The 19,868-nt window shown below is 55.1% G+C and overlaps 1 protein-coding gene across 3 annotated transcripts in view; it reads left to right on the top strand.

Annotated features, from left to right (window-relative positions):
• The first annotated feature begins 821 nt into the window (after window positions 1-821).
• SDK2 (sidekick cell adhesion molecule 2) overlaps window positions 822-19,868 on the top strand; it is a 266,204-nt gene continuing 247,157 nt past the window's right edge. For all 3 annotated transcript variants that reach the window (XM_068530696.1, XM_068530694.1, XM_068530695.1), the window contains exon 1: window positions 822-1,252. In XM_068530696.1, the coding sequence (XP_068386797.1) occupies window positions 1,189-1,252 (64 nt within the window). In that variant the 5' untranslated portion in view covers window positions 822-1,188. The remainder of the gene's footprint in view (window positions 1,253-19,868) is intronic.

Here is a 19,868-nt window from a genome sequence, read left to right as displayed (position 1 = left end):
CTCACGCGGCCCGCGCAGCTCCCGCTCGGCGCAGGCAGGAGTGGCTCTCCGGACGCCGAGCCCGGGAAGCCGAGGGCGGCGGGTTCGGCGAGCGAGCGGCCGAGGCGGCCGGCGGCGCGACCGAGGCGCTGGGGCGGGCGCGGCGGCCGCTGCTTCTCCTGCCCGGGAGGTCGGCGCGCGCCGGGCGTCCGAGGAGGCGCCGCGCCCCCGGAGCCGGGGCCGCCCGCCAGGCTCTCCGCGCGCCTCGCCGAGAGCTCCGGCCGGGGAGCGGCGGAGGGCAGAGCCGCCCGGCTCCAGCCTCGGGCCAGCAGGAGGCTCCGCGCCCGGGCGCCGGCGACAAGCCCGGGTCGCCGAGCCCAGCAGACGTCCCCGCCGCCCCGCAGCCGGAGCGGACATGGGCTCGCGGGGCGGCGCGCCGGGCCGCGGGACCCGCAAAGTTTGCTAGCCCGCTGGGCGCGGAGCCGAGGGCGCGCACGGGCCCGGCGTCCCCAGGAGGGAACGAGAGTCCCCGGATTAGGCGCCGGGGCGGTGGAGCCGAGAGAGGTGGTTCGGCGCCGCCAGATGCCGCCTGCAAAGTTAGAGAGAAGAAAACTTCAGCTCCAGGGAGATTCCGACCGCTATGCTCACCGCGCCTCCCGAACCCGGCGCCCCTGAAAGAAGCCCCGCACCCGCGTCTGCCGCCGCGCTCGCCTCCCGCGCGGCCCCGGGGGCCCGGCGCCCGGATCGGCGGTGACTGCGTCCGCGCGGAGCACCCAACCAGGGGGCGACCAGGGGGCGGGCAGGGGGCGGGCAGGGGGCGGGCAACGTGGCCACGGGAGGAAGTTTCCTGAAGTTGTCGCTTTATTCCGGAGCCCGGCCCGCGACCCGGTCAGATCAGCGAGGCCGCCCTGCCCGGGAGAAGAAGTCGGAGTTGGGCTGCTAAGCGGGGAGGCGCCCCGAGACCGAGAGCGGCTTCATTCTCCTCCTCTTTGCTCGCGCCTCGCCTTCCCGGAGCGCCGCGGGGATTGGACTTGTACTAAAGAAGAGGAGGAAGGGTTGGGGTCGCCAGCGCTTCCCCTCCCCGGCGGATACCGCTCCGGGCCGAAGCCGCGTAGACAGTCTCCCGGGACGTAGCCACGGGGTACCGGACCTCACCAGGATTATAAAACTGTACGGAAGACCAACCCCCCGAAGAAAAGGCTGGTTGCCATGTGGGGACTACTGATCTGGACTCTGCTGGCCCTGCACCAGATCCGCGCGGCCGGAGCCCAAGGTACAGTGCCGCCCCCAGTGGGGCTGGGGAAGGGGCGCGGGAGCTCGCTGGCCTCACGGTCGCCTCCGGGACCCCAGGCTTGGCCTGGGCAGAGCCCTCTCCCGGGAGTTTCAGGCCCCTTTCCCCGAGTTTGGGGGCTCTCTTTGGGGGGGCTGGAGCGGTCTTGCTGAGACTTGTGGCTTCCGAATAAGGGAAGGTGGCGGTCCGTGCAGGGAGGCGTCGCTCGTGGAGGCTAAGAGGAGTCGGGGTGGGGGGGTCGCTACCCCCCCCACCCGGGCTGTGAGTGCCCTCGGTCTGGTGTGGGAGGGGCGCGCCATTCCGTGCCGGGCTCAGCGCCCGGCTGCACCCAGCTCCTCAGGCCGGGCTCCTGGGTCCCCGCTCGGTGTCCGCGGGGAAGGGCAAGGCCCTGCCGGGCACGCGCTGGCCGCCCCGGGGCGAGGCAGTGGGGCGGGAGGGCGGCGGGAAGGAGCCGGAGTAGAGCGCTGGGTTCCTGGATGGTCGCCCCGGGAGGGCAGTCTCGAGGCCTGGCCAAGTCTCGGAGCCCGCGCCTGGCTGCCTGGCCGGCCGCCAGGGCTGCGGTGCTCGCCGGAGGCGAGGTCTGAGGGTCTGAGGCCCTCTCCGCTCGGGCCCGCCCCCAGACACACTCAGCGTCCCGCCTTTGCCTCCAGCTCCACTGGCCGCTTAAGTGTCTCTGCAGCCGCCGCTCTGACCTGTAGCTGCCTGGAGGAGCCTCAGGGTGGAGGAGGGCTGGTGGGTTTGGGGTGGGAGTGTTGGGAAGGAGGAGGAGGCGTGATCGATCCGCCCTGCCCCCCTTCAGAGGGCGGACGCCCAGACAGACCGCCAGTCCTCGGGCAGGTCCCAGCGGGGGAGGGCGGCTGCACCCGTGCCTCCTTGCCTTTGGTGTTCGCAGATCTAGACAGCAGTGCCAGCGGTGTCCGAGCGGCGCCTGCTGGGGGCGGCGGGAGACGAAGCCTGGACTGAGCTCCAGGACTCCCAGGGCTTGGCCTTCCTTCTTCCAGGCTCGGGAGGGGGCCAGGACCCACCCAGGGGGCGCCGGTCTGCGGAGGCTGCGACCTCGAAAGGGCCCCACCCCATTTCTGGAGTCCCGGAGTCGCAGGGAAGAAGGGACTCCAGTGAGCCCAGCGTCAGGCAGCCCAGAGAGGCAAGATCAAACAGATAAAAATAATCAGCTCTCACTCACAGGGTGGAGGGGAGGATTTTACAACGTAATTTGCGTTAAAGCACTTAGAAACTTTGTAACGGGGCCCTGTAAATGTAAGGTAATAAAAGTTATTATTTTTATGATCATCATAAAATCTTCTAGCAGGCAGGGACTTCAGAGGTCGTCTTATTCTAGTAGCCGTTTAACAGATGGGAAAACTGAGGTCTAGGGGCATTAGGTGACTTGGCGAAGGCTGCTGGGTGATCTGGGGGCAGGAGTCTGGACTGGGACCAGGTGAGTTCTAAGCCCCTCTCTCCCTGGAACCAGGACCATCTGCAGCTGGGGTGGGCTTGCTGGGACGGGGCCCTTCTTCTAAGGGTCCAGGGGGAATGGGAGGCTGGCAGAATAGAACAGGTTAGTCCTGGGGCACCTCACAGATTTGTTCTGAGGTGTCCATGGGGTTACTAGCTGAAAGCCAGGGGGCTGGGCGGACTCTGAGGGGTGTCCGTCTCTATCTGGATGCTTCAGACTTAATCACTGCACAGACTCCAGTAACCCCACGATTTCCCTGGGCAGGCGGCTCGTTAGTTCTTGTCCCATCCAAAACCAGGCTTGTAAGGAGTCCCCAGGGCACCTGAAGGTCCTTCCTTCTGGGTCGGCAAGTCGTTTCCATGTCCCACCTCCACACCTGTCCCATCTCCACACCTGTCCCATCCACCTAAGTCCAAGATTCCACGCGTCCGTCCTGCTGAAGTTCAGGCCGGGCCACCTCATGTCCTTGTGCTTCCAGCGGGAGGGGCTCGCCCTGTCAGAAGTGGCGAAGGTCTCTTTGATTGATTCCCTCTCTCTCCCGCTTCTCTTGTTTGCTGCCGGCTTGAGCGTGGCTGCCCAGGTTCCCTGCTGCTCCGTTTGTGTTCTCTGGCTCCGAGAGAGTGTTTTCCAGCATCCATCGGGTACTCTCCCTCCATTTGTCTCCAGGGCGGCAAACCATGCAGAGGATTATGGGAACTTGGTCTCGGCCCAGGTCTGGGGGCACTGCTGCGTTGTGTGTCGGGGGAACAGGGTCAAGCATGGGGTTCCAGGGGGTTGTTTCTCATCTGCTTTGGGGTTAGAGTGTGGAGTCTCTCCTTTGCTTTTTTCTCCTTTTGCTTTGCTTTTGAGTTTGAGGCCATGCCATTAACCCTTTGGGCTGGTTAGAGCCACTGGCGCTGTTTGTCACTTCTGAGCCCACGAGCCCTGTTCTCTAATCATGATACAGAGCGAGGGACCAAGCCGTCTTCCTGTCTTGGGGCAAACCTCACATTGGCTGCCGGATTTATCTAGACTTAACCTAGTTTTTTTCAGGTGCAGAACCTGGGCAACACTACCTGTTTATACTGAAAGCTACCATTTGATCGTTGCCCCTGAAACGTGATGTCACATGATTCCCACTCTTTCCCCAAACTCAGCGCAGGGGTGTTGTAAAAAGAGCAGAGTACGTATGAGGACACCAGGTATTCCGGGGGTGCCTAGCAAGTGCCTGGCACATAGAAGGTGCTCAGTAAAGGGTAATTGTGATTATTGTTGTTATTATGATTGTTTGTACACTATTAGCCAGGGGACCATGAGCTCCTGGCCACCCACTGAAAAGGCCTTGAATGCCTTTTCCTCACCCAAGACCCTTCTCTGACTTCCTTCTGTGGCCGCATCACCATGACCCAAAGTGGCCCTGCAGTGGTCCCGATCCAGACTCCCAGGCACTCGGATTGGAGGGTGTCTGCATTTTAACAAGCACCTCGCAAGATGTTTCACGTGCCTCGAAGCTTGATCACTGCTGGTGGACATCTTTCAGAGGCTGGGAGGCTGGAAGGAGGGCAGCAGAGCCCAGCCAGCTGGTCCAGAAGCTTCTTTCAAGTGAACGGTGCCTGGGGGAGGAACAGAGGGGAGTCTGAGCTGAGGGAACCAGGCGGTGGGAAAACCCTGAAGGGGGATTGGGAAGCCCAGCCCCGGAGGATCCCGAAGGCCCCAAAGGGAGAAAGTTTGCTGCTGGGAGGTAATCATGATAAAAGCCAAACAGCACTCAAGGGAGTGGGATGAAAGTTTAATTACATGCTGTGGCTAAGCTATGATTATTAATTACTGACAGCAAAAAATAACTTATTGATCAGGGCTTCATACTCATTACCACAAGGCCGACTGGCGTGCTTGCCTGCGGCTCAGCTGGTATGTGTCAAGAGACCCCGCCCCACGCGAGGGTGGCCCTGGGGGTGTCCCTGTTCCCTACTTCCCCTTCTCCCAGGGCCAGAGAGGTGGCTGTCGGCCCCGCACACCCCTCGCCCTCGCCCTGTGCACCCCTGGGCTTCACCTGGGCAGTCTGGAACATTCTGGCTGTGGATTGATGAGTGACACCGTTTGGTGCTTGTTTTGGCCGCGGAAGATCACCCCTGCCTGGGGTGGACAGACTCAGGACCCCCCGCCCAGAGACCAAATCATGCTGGCAGCCTGATACCTGCCTCAGAAACTCTCCCTTTCGTGCATTTGTTCGGCAAATATTTATCGACCGCCTCTCCTTTATGTCCTCTGCTGGAAGGCCAAAGTAGGGGCCAGGAACCTTGTTCCATCAGTGAAGGGAGGCTGGGAAAGAGGCCAAGTCCTTTACAGCAGTTTTCTGTTTAAACAGTGCCTGAACGGCCGACTTTAAAATAGTGTGTTAAACTGTGTATTGGTATGCACTGCATCTTGTACCACAGGACACAATTGGGCTGTAAGCTAAACGGTAATAGAGAATGAGCTTGTTCTCTGTCCTGAGGACTAACATGATCAGTACATTTGACTTGAAAGAAACATGAAAAATCATCTAGTGCTGTCCCCTGCCTACAAGCCTGGGACAAGTGGCCATGTGGTCTCTGCTTGCATACCCCTGGCGATGGGGGACTCACTACCTTACAAAACAGGCTGGTTGTTAGACAGTCGTGCTTTATGTTGCTGAAGCTCCCTGTGTCTGGTTATCCTAGGATTTGGCTGTGGGTGAAGGAGTCCTCTGATTGGCTGGAACCTCGCCCTCCCTGCCCTCTGCCTCCTGGCCCCTCAGGGAGTCAGGAAACTGAGTTGGAATTGATGCAGGGTGTTAGCGTGCTGCCTGCGGGATTTCCACCCTGGCCCCGCCTGGAGCACATTGCCGCAGACAGCCCTGGAGCTGCCTGAAGCGGTGGGAATTAGTCATCATAAATTTGGGGGCTTGGGATGCCAATAGCAACAAATGGGCCAGCAGCAGCCCCAACTGCCTGTAATGGAAAGGAAAACAAGCCGGGTTGCTGAGACATCCCCGCTACTAACCCCACCACTCGTCCTCCCACCCACTCCTGTCCTCCGGGGACAGAAGGCGGGGCCAGTGAGCAATGCCGAGCCAGGGACCCACCGGGGACTGCTCAGGGTCCTGGAGGGAGGGGAGGGAGGGGCTGCACAGCTTGTCTCATCAGACTCCCCGAGCCAGGTGTCTGGTCCAGAAAGCCCCTCTCTGAGCCCTGGGAGCCCCACTGAGGCCCCTCTCCTGCCGATACTGGAGGTGCCAACATGGCAGTGGCGATGGCTTCCAGCCTGGTCCTGGCCTTCCTCTATCGCTGAGCCACCGGGAGCTGAGGCCCAGTTTCCTCATCTGTAAAATGAGGAAACGAAGTTAAAAATAAGTCTTATTATCTATCTCGTAGGATTTTTTTTTTGTAATGTTAAATGAGATTATCTCCATCACTTTAAAGATGCCCTTAGTAAGTGTTAAGTGCTTATAATGTGTGGGCCACCAGGTATAAGGATGTCATAACCCACACCCCTCGCTCCCACACACATCCTCCTCTCCAGCCTCACCTTCGCTCAACTGCTGTCCACCGCGCTGACCGCCCTTGTGTTCCTAGACCTCACCACTGTGCTCTGGCCTCTGAACTGGCGCTGGAGGGTCCTGTGGTCCCTGCAGCCGTGCCCACTCCTCCCAGATGTCTGCACAGCTCAGTCCTCATTTAATCGGGCCTTTCCTCTGATGTCCCTGATCCGTCCCTAAACACCCTGTAACGTGGCATCTCCAAGCACCCACCCCTGAGCCTGCTTTCCTCTCTCCACAGCCCTCAGCTCCATCTGACATATATTGGCTTGTTTATTGCTGGTCTCTCTCATGTGGGCGGGGCTTTATATTATCCCCTGCTGTATCCCCAGCTGCTAGGAGAGTGCCTGGCAGATAGAAGGAGCTCAACAAATATGAATCAGTGAACGAAGAATACATCAATGAATGTGTGAACGAATGAACGCTTACCTACGGCATAAAGCCCTCTGTCATCTGGTCTCTCCCTGCTTCTCCAGCTCCTCTCCAGCCGCTCACCCACTCTCACGGGCCCCTCTGCACATCACCTACGCCCCGTGCCGTGGGGCCCCTCAGCGATGGGAGCCCTGCCCTCCAGCCTGGGCTTCCGTGGAATAGTGTTTATTTTTTTTAACTTTTTATTTTACATTGGAGTATAGTTGATTAACAATGTTGTGTTAGTTTCAGGTGTACAGCGAAGTGACTCAGTTCTACATATACGTGTATCGATGCTTTTTCAAATCCTTTTCCCATTTAGGTTGTTACGCATTGATAATATTGAGTAGAGTTCCCTGTGCTATATAGTAGGTCCTCGCTGGTTTTCCATTTTAAATAGAGCAGTGTGTACATGTCAATCCAAAATGGTGTTTCTGCTGAGCCAGGAGCCCTTGCTCAGACTCCCGCGCCCCTGTTCCCAGCTTTTCCCACCTCTGGCCCTGCAGGTGAAGCTGCCTCTAGCAGTAGGGCCTCTGGGTTGGGTCCTTGCTGAATCTCTATCAGCTGGGCTCCGTCTTTCGATGGGGAGGAAATTGGGAGGACTGGTAGGGGGCTTAGGTAATGCCCATCCAGGCGTGGAGGCACCTTTTGAAATACCTGAGAGGGGAAGACATGCATTTACAATTAAATACTCTAGCCTGGCTCAATTCCCCTGGCAGCCCACTGGCCAGAGCTGATCACGTGGTCCCACCCAGTGGTCCTTCCCAGGCAAGGGAGCTGGGAAGTGTGGTCTTCTGTGTGCTGGAAAAAGAGCATCTCGACGTGCACTGGTGATGTCGAGCATTCCTAATAACTGCAGAGATGATACTGTGGTCTCCAGAAGAGCATTTCATACAGAGAATCACTTCCCCCAAGACAGGGCCATCCCTAAAGCATACCCCTGTCTGTGCTCTTACTTTCCTGCCTTTTGAGGTTTTTTTTTCCTTAAGCTGTTGAGAAGTGGCATGTAGAGGGGCCAGTGCCTTGGAACTGGGCCAACCTGGGTTCAAGCTCTGTCAGTTTGGGTTCATCTCTGCCACTTTGCATTCCATCACTTATGTGCTCAAGCCCCGTTGGCTTGTTTGTAATACAAGGAGAAGTAAATGAGGTGACACAAGCAGAGCACTCGGCATGGAGCCTGACGTATCAGAAGCACTTAATAAGCTAATGTAACTATATTTGTGTTTCTGTATTTGCCCCGCCAAAGGGTCTTAAGATTGGATCTCAAGTTGCATTTTGTTTCCAGATTTTTCCGCTGGTATCTTTTCTCCATATTTCCCCCGTATCTTCCTCTTGCTTCAGTTTCTTTTGCTTCTTCCCCAGTGTAGAATGATTTGGCCTCCTCTCCCCATCCTAGGGATCTAAAGAGGGGAAGCCAGCTCCCAATAGCCACCCAGTTCTTTGTGTCAAGTGTATTACAGTCGTTACCTGCCTCTGACCTCCTTCACCTCCAACGTGTGGGTAACCTGAGGCTCAGAGCCATTGCCTGCCCAAGGCCCCACAGCTAGGAAGTCAAGATTTGTACCATAGCCAGGTCATGGAAGCAATGTAAATGTCCATCGACAGACAAATGGGTAAAGAAGGTGTGGTACATATATACAATGGAATATTACTCAGCCATAAAAAGGAATGAAACTGGGTCATTTGTACAGACGTGGATGGACCTAGAGATGCCATACAGAGTGAAGTAAGTCAGAAAGAAAAAAACAGATATCGTATATTAACACATACATGTGGAATCTAGAAAAATGGTACAGATGAACTGGTTTACAGGGCAGCAATAGAGATACAGATGTAGAGAACAAACGTATGGACACCAAGGGGGGAAGGGAGGGGGGTGGGCTGAATTGGGAGATTGGGATTGACATATATACACTAATAAGTATAAAATAGATAACTAATGAGAACCCGCTATATAGCACAGGGAACACTACTTCACTTTGCTGTACGGTAGAAACTAACACAATATTGTAAAACAACTGTACCCCAATAATAAAAAAAAGAAGTCAGTATTTGAACCCAGGGCTTTTTGGGGCATCTTTCCACTGCCCCGGGCTGCCCTGCACCTGCACGACATCCTTCACTGATATCTTGCCGATGAGAGATGCCCAGCCTGTCGCGCTCTGTGGCCCAGGGGCGGGGGTGGAGTTTGGAAGTCGCCCTGGGAATTCCTCCTTCTCCTCCTGACCCTCCTGGTTCTTGCCTCTGCCCCAGTTGTGTCCTCAGTGGGCCTTAAGCTGGCAGAACACGAGCGGTCAGGAGGGGAACCCCTTCCTCCCTTGCCTCCTCTCTTGCTTTCCCCTGTCCCCTCCCTGGAGATGTCTGGGGAGTCTCCCTAGGGTCACCTGGGGTGTTCATGACTGGCTGGCCAGTGACCGACCTCCAGAGAGTCTTCTAAGCTGAATCGGGTGGAGACAAGCAGCAATTAAACTTTGATGCCATTTAGGAAGCTATTAGTGACCCAGAGGGGTGATGAAATTCTGATGATGTGCTAATCCTGAAAGGAGAAAATATTATTGGCCGTAATGCAGCCCATTCGGGGAGTTCGGCTTCTGGGGTGGACATGGTGACTCTCCAGGGCCTGCTGGAGCCCGGGGCCCGGGCGCCCCCACACCTGGTCTCCTCCACGGGGGTGGAAACGTGCGAATGGGGAGGGAGGTGTGTTGTCTAAAGTCTGAGCAATGGCACCTGCGCGACTGCCTTGTCCCATATCATGTGAGCCGGGTCTGAATCTGGTACAGATGCCCCATTCCTTGCTTTGAACTATGAGGGCCAATCCAGAGTGTGCCATCAGAGGGTCCAGGTGGGTCAGAACAGGCCTCTAAGGGGCCTGAAATATACACGACTCCCTGAATTCATTTACCCGTCATCTGCTGCTTGGATGACCTTAGATCAGTTACATAGCCTATCTGTGCCACGGTTTTTCCATCTGTAAAATGGAGATGACAGTCGTCCTCACCTCACAGGGTTGTGACAAGATTTAATGAGATGTGCTAAGCTCTTAGGACAGAGCTCAGTGTCTAGCAAACACTGAGTAAGTGTCCATCATCGTCATTATTGTCATCTTGGTGTCAGCGAAGCAAGGTCAGCTTTGGGCCTACAATTTGTCATGCGCCCTGTCCCCAAATGCCGCTGCTCTCTTTCTTTTTCACAGACCTGCCAGTAGCATCTAAACTTCCATTATTAGGGATTTGTTTATTTGGTTGAGACATTCCCTGCCTCCAGCTTAAAATGCAAATACGTCACTGAGAACCCACATATTAAGCTATTATCAGCTCTTCAGGCCTTGAGGTGAATGTTTTTTTACTGGATCCTTTCCTAAAAACTCAAATTTCTGAGGGTAGCGTTCACAGACATCTCATGTTTCTCTTCACCGCAACCTATGAAGGATTTTGGCCAGAAGGTGTTGTTATTAACCTTGTTAGCATTGAAGTTCAGAAACGTGAAGAAACTTGCCAAGGTCCCTTGACTTGTAAGAAAGAGACAATGAGGGCAGGTCAGCTGCCTCTTAGGTCATCGCTTTTGATCTGGTCAAGGCATCCCCATTCAGGAAAGGCTGACCATGCTGCTTGGGGATTTGGGAGCCGTCTCATTGGACCACAGGCTCTACCCCAGCTTGGGTGGGGGCAGGGGTAGGGCACGGGCTGTAGGCTGGAATGGCCTCTCCTCTCTCTAAAGAACTCAGAACCCTTTCAAGATGCCCCATCTGCTCTCCCACAGGGTCTTAGCGGTAGGATCTGAATGCTGAGACCTCTTGCATCTCCCCCTCCCCACCCCACTGATAGGCCTTTACCCTCATGGCTTCCCCCACTGGGTACCACCGCCAAGCCCTCCCCAGTCTGGCCCTGTGCACTGCTGCCATCTCACCTCTCCCTCCCTCCCCCCTCCCCCTCCACCCTCCACCCTCCCCCTCCCCCATGCTCACTGCCCACGCCCCACAAGCCATCAGCGCCTTTCCCTCCTGCCTCCCCTGTGCACCCCATCCTCCCATCCTCCCCTGGGTCCCATGTCCTCCGTGGGAAAAGGTGGGTGCATAAGTACAGCATTTCCAAGCGCCTCCGTGAAGGGCTCTAGCAGTGGAGGAGGTGGACACGTGCCCTGGGGGATCTGACCATGCAGCCTGAAGCTGCCCGCCAGCCTCACAACCTTTTCCTTTTTAATGTTTTACTTTTTAAATGCGTGAAATTTTGCATTCCGTTCCACAGTCTCCCTGAGTTCTATTTTAACACACAAAGGAGATTTTAAAGCCCACTGATGTTGCTGGAAGATGTGGTATGTCTGCCCCCTGGCTTCCTGAACCCCCGGGATAGAGGGCAAAACTTGGCTTTGAAAAACTTGAATGAGGTGATCTCTTGGGTCACATCATCTGTAAGATTCTAAGATGCTTTACACATATATATTTCAAGCATTTGTATTTAAATGTTTCTGTAACGTTTTATCTACATATCCACTTCCTAAAGTAGTTGTGTCCCAAATGTAATCGACCCCGGGCCACCCTAACCTTCTGCCCGAGTGGTCTGGTGCCTTCTAGGTCCCTAGAGGACCCTGCTGCTTGGATGCTTGGTGTTTGCTGGGTATTCCCTTAGCTTCCATGCCGTTAGGGGGCCTGTCTCCTGGCCTCTCCCTGGGCCCTCTCTCCTTCCCCTTTTAACTTGCACTGGACAAGCCACCAGATGCATCAGACATCATCAACTCTACCACTGTAGCTGTGACTGAAAAAGAGCTGGGGCAGGGCGCTGAGTGAGGGCCTGAAGACCCTCCCTAGTAAGAGGCGCTGGGCTCCATAATAACTGTGCCCACCGCCCAGGAGTCTTTCTCACTGACATGCATCGGTGGCTTCCAGGAGAGCCGAGGTGACCAGAAGCCCATCCTCCAGCAAAGCAGGGCCCTAGTGTAATCTGCATTCCAGCAGCAGCTCCATGCCCGGCCCTTGCAGCACTAACTAAATGTTCCAGATCAACTTCAGCCACCCCCTCCCGAATCCTCTGGAAGCTCTTGGGCTCCTGGAAGCAAAGCCCAGCGTATCCGTACCCTCCTCCCAGGCTCCCCTGGGGCAGCCAGCCTTCCCCATCACGGCTGTTTGTCCCTCTCCTGCCCTGAGACAGTGCCCAGCGCTCACGCCTTCTTGCTCGGTCAACCTTGAAGTCACCCCACTCGAGCGGATGCCCACTGACTTTGCGCAGCTCCCGGCAGGCTCGGCCCAGTGGCCCTTGACCTCCCAGTTTGGAATCCCATCTCCCTGCCCTGGTGGAGCAGCTGTAGGCAGGGGGTGGGCGGGTCGGCGGGCAGGCCATCGAGGGGCCGGAGCTGCCCAGGAGGCCGGGGGGGGGGAGTTCCTCATTAGCTCTGCCCCAAGCTCATTACCGGGCTGTGCGTCACTGGGTGAGAAATGGTTGTCGCCAGGGCGGTAATAAACACGCTGCTGTCAGGGTTGATGTGATTGCACTAATGAAGAGAAATCAGCCAGGGCGAGAGGAGGTGCTTCTGGCTGCGGCTCCGGGGGGCTGCAGAGCTCTGTCCACTGCCCGTTCTCCCTGCCCCAGGAGGACAGAGGCCAGGGCGTCAGGGAGAAGGAGAGAGGTGTTGGCATTTAACTGCTTTCTCCCGAGGCCTTAGCGGCTGAAGAGCCTAGAAGATGCCGGAAGCCTTCAGGAAAAAGGAACATTGTTCGGCCCCAGGGAGCGAGGGGGGGTGTGATGAGGGGGCCCCAGCCTCAGCCTGGGCCCTGGGCAGAGGCAGTGGGGATCTGCTGGGTGAACCGCTGTGCTTTTGATGGTTCAGCCTCCCTCACAGGGCCCTGGCTGAGAGCGGCCGCAGGAAGGCATGGGGAGAAACACAGGCCCGTTGTCTGCGCCCCCCTGCCTGCCACCTCGCCTGCAATGTTAGGACCCATTGTCTCTCCAGGAACTTGGAATGTCCAGCCCCAGGGTGCGGGGAGCAGGCCTCTGACTACAGCTTCTCTTGTGCCTCTGCTGTGTGAGAGCTCCGGGGCACTGGACCCGCTGAGCCCAGCCTAAGCGTCCGAGCCGCAAAGGCGTGCCTCTGAGATGCTGACACACAGCTGGGGGCAAGGGAGCAGCCCCTTCGTCGTGCTAGGCCTTGGGGACACCCGGGGACTGAAGAGAGGCCAAAGGAAGGAGGGGTACCCTTGCATCTGGGGTCTCAGGAGCACATTCTTGGAGCCCAGGTGTAACCTGCCTCATTACGGGAAGTGAGAAGGTGGCCCGGAGCAGTGGGGCTCACACCTGAACCTGCATCGGATCCCCTGAAGGGCTCGCTAGGATGCAGATTCCTGGGCCCTGCCCCCAGAGCATCTGGTCTGGGGGCGGGGCCCAGGAGTGTGAGTGTCTAAACGGGTTCCCAGGTGATGTGCTGCCACTGGTCCGGGGGCCACACTTTGAGAAGAACGAGCCTAGAGGTTTGAGAATCCGAGGTGCCACACTGGTGGCCATGCTGAGCCCCTTCTGCTGCGATGGGCTCTGCCCGCTCCCCGCCGCAGAGGACGACGGTGAGGCTCCGTTAGCAGGACCCGTGAAATACGTGTTGCACGTGGGAAGCGGGACCACCTCCCCCTCCTTCTTCTTTTCTCATCATCAGAAGCTCTTGCTCCCAAAGTCCTTCCTTAAAAGAGAAAGAAAAAAAACCCCAGCCCAGAGGCCTCCTACCTGGGAAGGGAAGGGCAGGGGGTGACGTGCTCACCGGCTGAAGCAGGTTTTGCTAGAAGCGCCAAGGTAACCCTAATGCGTCAGTGGCTAACAAAACCTCTCTTTGCTCTTTGAGCGCTTTCTCAGCACCTACTGGGTGCCAAGCACAGGGCCTGGTCTCCAGCACAGGTTAAGGCAGGTCCTGCCTCTCAAATTGTTCATGGTCAAGTGTGGGCATCAAGCATGTGGTCAGTAGTAGAGGACAGTGTGAAGGACGCTAGTGCAGGTGGGAACCAGGTGATGGGGGTTGCAGAGGGGTAACCTGAAAATCCTGCCCCAGCGGAGGCTTCCTGGAGGAGGTGACCTTGAAGCTGAGGTCTTCTAGGATGGGAGGGGCCCCCAACGTCCTTAGGGAACATTGGGGGCTTTGTTCTTGTTTCGACATAATAAACTGTACCTATTTAAAGGGTACAACTTGATTTTTCTTGACACACGTATAACACCTTAAATGATCACCAAAATCTTGATGACAGTCATCACCACCAAAAGTTTTCTTGTGCCCTTGGTCACCCCTCTCTGGCTGGTGTATAGATCTTTTTCTTTTCCTTCTTTTTTTTTCAATGGATATCCAGTTGTTCTAGCCTCGTGTTTTGAAAACTTTCGTTTCACCACTGAATTATCTCTTCACCTTTGTTGAAAATCAGTTGTCCCTATAGGTATGGGTCTACTTCTGGACACCGTTGTGCTTCATTTATCTGTTTGTCTGTCTTTATTCCGATAGCACATTGTCTTGGTTACTGTTGCTTTGTAATAAGCCTTGAAAGCAGGTGGTGTTAGTTCTCTGACTTTGTTCTTTTTCAGAGTTGTTTTGGCTATTCTAGGTCCTTTCCATTGCCATGAGCATTTTATATTTTTCTTTATATTACATATGAATTTTAGAATCAGAGTTTTAGAAATCCTGCTGGGGGGGCTTCCCCGGTGGTGCAGTGGTTAAGAATCCGCCTGCCAACGCAGGGGACACGGGTTCGAGCCCTGGTCTGGGAAGATCCCACATGCCGCAGAGCAACTAAGCCCATGCGCCACAACTACTGAAGCCTGTGTGCCTAGAGCCCGTGCTCTGCAACAAGAGAAGCCACCGCAATGAGAAGCCCACGCAAGGGAGAGCAGCCCCCGCTCGCCACAACTAGAGAAAGCCTGCGCACAGCAACAGAGACCCAATGCAGCCAAAAATAAATAAATAAAATGAATAAACTTATTAAAAAAAAAAAAAAAAGAATCAGCCACAGGTGTGGATTTGGAAGAGGGGCCAGCCCCTCACATTTCCTCCCATAAGCCCCAGGGTCTCCTGGGGTGTGATGGGCTTGAATAGCCCTTTATAGGGTTGAGAGTCAGCTCTTAGAGCCCCCTGCCCAGACGTTCAGCCTAGGCTCCCTTCTGCTACCCCAGCTCTCAGCCCCAGACACACAAGGCAGCTTATCTCCCAGACAATTAGCTTTTGGAGTCAGGGCGTGATAACAAGAGGTCCCACAGACCGAGCCTTTGCCGCGAACCAGACACGGATTGTCTGGTCCTCTCGACAAGCCTGTGAGGAAGCATACTTTCCCCATTGTATGGATTAAGGAACTGAGGGCTCACCCCGTGCCCACCGTGCTCCTGACCCACCTGCCAAGGACTCTGCCAGCCTGTCACAGCCTCTGCCCGTGACTTTGTGTTCGTTCCCCCCAAGAGCAACCCCTGCCCCTGGGGACCCCAGGCTCCAGCCCTCTCCAGCAGCCTGGGGTCTCCAGGCCTGTTTCCACGTGGAACAGGGCACTGGAGCACCCCAGACCTCAACTCACACGGAAGGAGGCATCGCTGAAAACATGCAGTCGAGATGTACCGTCACCATTGCCATCATCCTGTATTTGGTTGAACCTAAGACATCGCTTGTAAGACACGTCATCATTTTATGTGCCGCCGAGAAAGAAAAAATGCGGCCATTTCATCTGCAGTAAGATGCATTCTGACTACAGAGATGGAAAAATGCATTTGGAATCCCTGAAATTGGATAACAGCCATGATTTATATAATGCTGCCCTACCCCCTGCCAGGTTCCGTTCTGAGGGTCCTGCGTGTATTAACGCATTTAACCCTCACAGCAACCCCCTTCGTTTGGATTCGACCATCCTCTCAACCACCAAACAGGCCAATAGAATCGATTCAGAAAATTTAAGATGCTCATCTTGGTGGTGCTCACGGATTGGCCCACATCGTGGAGATTCCCCTGGGATCCTGGGCCCCAGCCAGCACTTAACTCTGTCAATTGGGCCCAGGAAGGCCACAGTGGAGAAGGGCTGCAGGGTTAAGAGGCCAGCCCAGTGGACTGAATGCTGCCCTCTGCAAACTCATGTGTGCATCAGAAAGCTCTGGGGACCCACCATGGGCCAGGCTCCCCAGGCTCAGACCCCTGGGTTTGCCTCCAGGGCTCTAGAACACTCTCCCTTCCCCCGTCACCATCTTCCTGGCACATGCTGGGCCTGATGAAGTCTCTCCCCGTCCTGCCCCGGGCTCCGCATTCCTCCCAAAGCTCCGCCTGATGCCAACACCTGTCTCCTGGGGGACAGTGGCCCCAGAGGAATGAATGTCTGGCTTCGGTTCCTCCCCAGGCCTCCCCTCTGAGCTGGGACCTCCAGGCCGGGCCAGAGCTTCTGAATCAACTCCTCTTGGCTCTCTCCTCCCCTGTGGCCAATCCCGAAAGCCCAGTGGAGGGCTCGGCTCTAATTACACGAATCCCTGAGACAGGCTGGCACAGCTGAGGACCCTGCATCCGCCCAGCCCTTGGGTGTTGGGTGGTGTTGCTGGTGGTTTCCATGGAGAGGCCGAGGCCCAGAAGACAGCTGGCCTCTCTCCACCCCTCCCCAGCCTTGGCCAACCCACCATTCTGGGGTGTTCCCTCCCCAGCCATCAGAAGGTCCTCCCTCATGCCTTGACTGTCCAGAGGTTTCCATGTGTGGAGGTGTGGGCCAGCACTGGCCTGCCCACTGGACGCAGTTCTGCCTAGCTCAGTGATGCTCGTTGACCACACCAGTGGGACACCTCCGAAAGGGGGTCCAGCTCCGAAAGAGGGTCCAGCTCCAGCAAGACCTCTAACCCACTGGCAGGACCTGCAAAATAATCTGCAGGGCCCAGTGCAAAATGAAAATGCAGGCCTCTTGATAATTGTTAAGAATTTCAAGATGGTGACAGCAAAACATTAAACTAAGAACAGGACCCCTGAGCGTGGGTCCCGGCCCCTGAGGCCAGCCCCGCCCACTGGTGAGACCCTTCAGGGATTCCCCTCCCCTCTCCTGGCCTCCGTTTCCTGGTCTGTAAAAGCAGAGAGTTGACCCATCCAGGATCCTGTTTTCCTCCTGCCGTCGTCCCTGGGCACCCCCCTACCTGTCCTTGGGCTGAGAAGGCAAGGCGCTCTCCTGTCTCAGGCTCTCGGGGTAAGAGAAGAGGAGGCAGAAGGGTGAGCAAGGGTAGACACTTCTCCATGAAGTTCGCCAGTTTTGTCCAGTGAATCGTCTGGATCACTGTGAGCAGGAGAATGGAGGGGAAGGATCTGGAATTCAGCCCCGTGTCTGGGGGGCCTGCTTGTCTGGTCCTGTCTGGAATGCACTGCCTGTCTCCTCATCCCATGAGAAGCCGTGTACAAAACGCCTCTGTCTTCGAAGCCAGAGCATACCTCGGCTGGCATCCGGGTCCTGCTGCTTGCTAGCTGTAGGACCTCAATAAGATACCCTCCCAGCCTCCATTATCCCATCTGTCGAATGGGGCAGCAATATGCATTGCTCAGAAAATGTTAATCCTCCTGTATCCGGATTCCTCCTTCCCTGTGACTGGCTGACTCTTTGAGGGAAATCAGGAAGATCCTTCAGCAACGTTGGATAGATTCTCCTTCTACAGTCGGCGGTGGCGTGGAGCATCTGGCACATAGTAGATGCTCAGTAAATACTGGTGACTGTTCACAGCGGTACCGCTACCACCGTTGTTACGGTTGCGTCTTCCCCAGGTTCAGCCAGGTGAATTCGGGGCTTTGGGATGCACCAGTGCTTTGAGTGGCTGAGAGCGGTGATTGCAGCATCAGCACCACTCAGGGTTTGCTAGAAATGCAGACTCTCGGGCTCAGCCCCACAGCTGATGAATCAGAATCTGCATTTGAAGATCCTTAGGTGATGTGTATGTACATTAAAGTTTGGGAAACACTGGAGTTCGTTTGCTGCTGCTGCTATCGTAAGATATATTTTAAGAGGGCAGAGGCCCTCCTAAAATACGTGCTGTCGGTGCCGTCAGCTTTCATGGAGTGGTTTGGAGGGGCTGGTGGTTGCCTAAACCCGGTCTGTTGAATCCCAGTTCTCTTTACTGAGGACAGCCCTCTTCCCAGCCCCAGCCCCGACCGGGAGGAGGGAGTGTGGGACCTGAGCTGTCCCCCCTATTCCTCCTCCTGGAAAAACAACCCAGAGGCCCTGCTTTGTTAATGGTCTCTCTGCGGTGCCATCTTTGATTCAGGAACATGAAAAGGAATCACCCCTTTAAATAAACAAAATGGAAAATTCTCCAGGGGACAAGCACAGGAGCGCACTTGTGAGAACTCATCACTTATTTAAGTGCAGTTCCCCAAACAGTGTGGATCCATTAAATATCAGGGAAAAGCACAGAGCAGCCCAGCCGGACCCACAGGCAGGAGGGAGCTGAGTGTGTCGGGGGGTCTGAGAGGGGGTGGGGTGCAGTGGAGTTGACCCGATGGGGTCCGAGTCCCCAAGGCGGCGTTAGGCTAGATCTGTGATACCCTCCCTGCCCATCCCACTTTTGCAAAGAGGGAACCGAACTAGGTTGGGATGCAGTCTCAGTTCCCCAGTCTCTCTTCCCATTCAAGCTCTGGGGGGCCTGGAGGGGTATGGGAAGGCCTCCTCCCTCCCGCTCAGGGCTCTGGACCGAGTGCAATATTCCCTACTTCTTTTTTTCTTTCTTTCTTTATTTTTGGCTGTGTTGGGTCTTCGTTTCTGTGCGAGGGCTTTCTCCAGTTGCGGCAAGCGGGGGCCACTCTTCATCGCGGTGTGCGGGCCTCTCACTATCGTGGCCTCTCTTGTTGCGGAGCACAGGCTCCAGACACGCAGGCTCAGTAGTTGTGGCTCACGGGCCTAGTTGCTCCGCGGCATGTGGGATCTTCCCAGACCAGGGCTCGAACCCGTGTCCCCCGCATTGGCAGGCAGATTCTCAACCACTGCGCCACCAGGGAAGCCCTTCCCTACTTCTTGACTCAGCCAACTAAGGTCGTGGATAAGAGCTAGCACCCTGGGGCCAGACTGCCTCTGTGGCTGTGGACAAGCAACCTAGCCTCTCTGAACCTCAGCCTCCCCATCTGTAAGTTGGGGATGGTAGTACTTGCTTCTTGAGAATTAAACATTATTATGTCTTAGAAGAGCTTCTGCCATATAGTTAACCCTACATGAGTATTTGTTAAATAAGTTGAAATAGGAAGCAGTAATCCAGTGGGGGAGAGATGCCTTCCCCTGGGGAATCAGGAAGGACTTTGTCTTTCACCAGAAATTTGGGGAGATGTCAGCCATTATTTCTTCAAATATTTTTTCTGCCCCAGTCTCTCTTTCCTCTCCTTCTGGAACTTTACTGTCACCTATATCAGATGCGTTGATATTGCCCCACAGGTCCCTGAGGCTCTGTTAACTTTTTAAAATTTCTTCTCTGTGTTCTTCAGATTAAATAGTTTCTATAGGTATATTTTCAAGTTCACTATTTCCTCTGTTTTCTGCATTCCGTTGTTAAGCCCATCTACTGAATTTCAAAATTTCACATACTTTAGTTTTCAGTTCTAAAATTTCCATATGGCTATATAGATTATATGTATTTTTTCTAGCTTGCTAAAGATGTATTTTCTTTTCTTTCATTAAGAGCATACCGTCATTTATCTCATTGAGTATAGTTATAACAGCTACTTTACAGTCGGTGCCAGCTAACTGCAGCATCTTCATTTCAGGGTCATTCTCCATTGGTTGTCTTTAACCTCGGGAATATTCCATATTTTCCTGGTTTGTTGTATGTGGAGTAACTTTGGAATGTATCCTGGGCATTGTGATTGGTATGTTATGGAGAACCTGAATTCTGATATATTTCTTCAAAGAGTATTAATTTTATTTCTGTTTTAATGGGAATTCACTTATTTGAATCAAACTGCAAATGCTGTCTCTTGGAACAGTTAGCTCAAATCTCAGTTCAGTTCTTTTATCTTCAGCTGGGTTACTTCCAGTCTGCCCTGAGCTTGCATGGTTAGAGGGTCAGCCAGAGATTTGGGCAGACGCTGGATACAGAATTTGGTGTTTCTCCCTTTGGCTCTCTCCTTTCCAGTATTCACCCCTCACTTTTCCAGTGGCTGTGGTTGCCCCATATTCTCTACTTCTTCAGGCCAGAGAGACTCTGAGTTTTCTACTGGAGTTTTATTATTATTATTATTATGTTAAAGTTCACATGACA

Source organism: Eschrichtius robustus, chromosome 20 (genome assembly GCF_028021215.1).
Source record: "Eschrichtius robustus isolate mEscRob2 chromosome 20, mEscRob2.pri, whole genome shotgun sequence".
Taxonomy (NCBI): domain Eukaryota; kingdom Metazoa; phylum Chordata; class Mammalia; order Artiodactyla; family Eschrichtiidae; genus Eschrichtius; species Eschrichtius robustus.
Note: the sequence above shows the minus strand (reverse complement) of the source record. Positions and strands in the feature narration are given on the sequence as shown.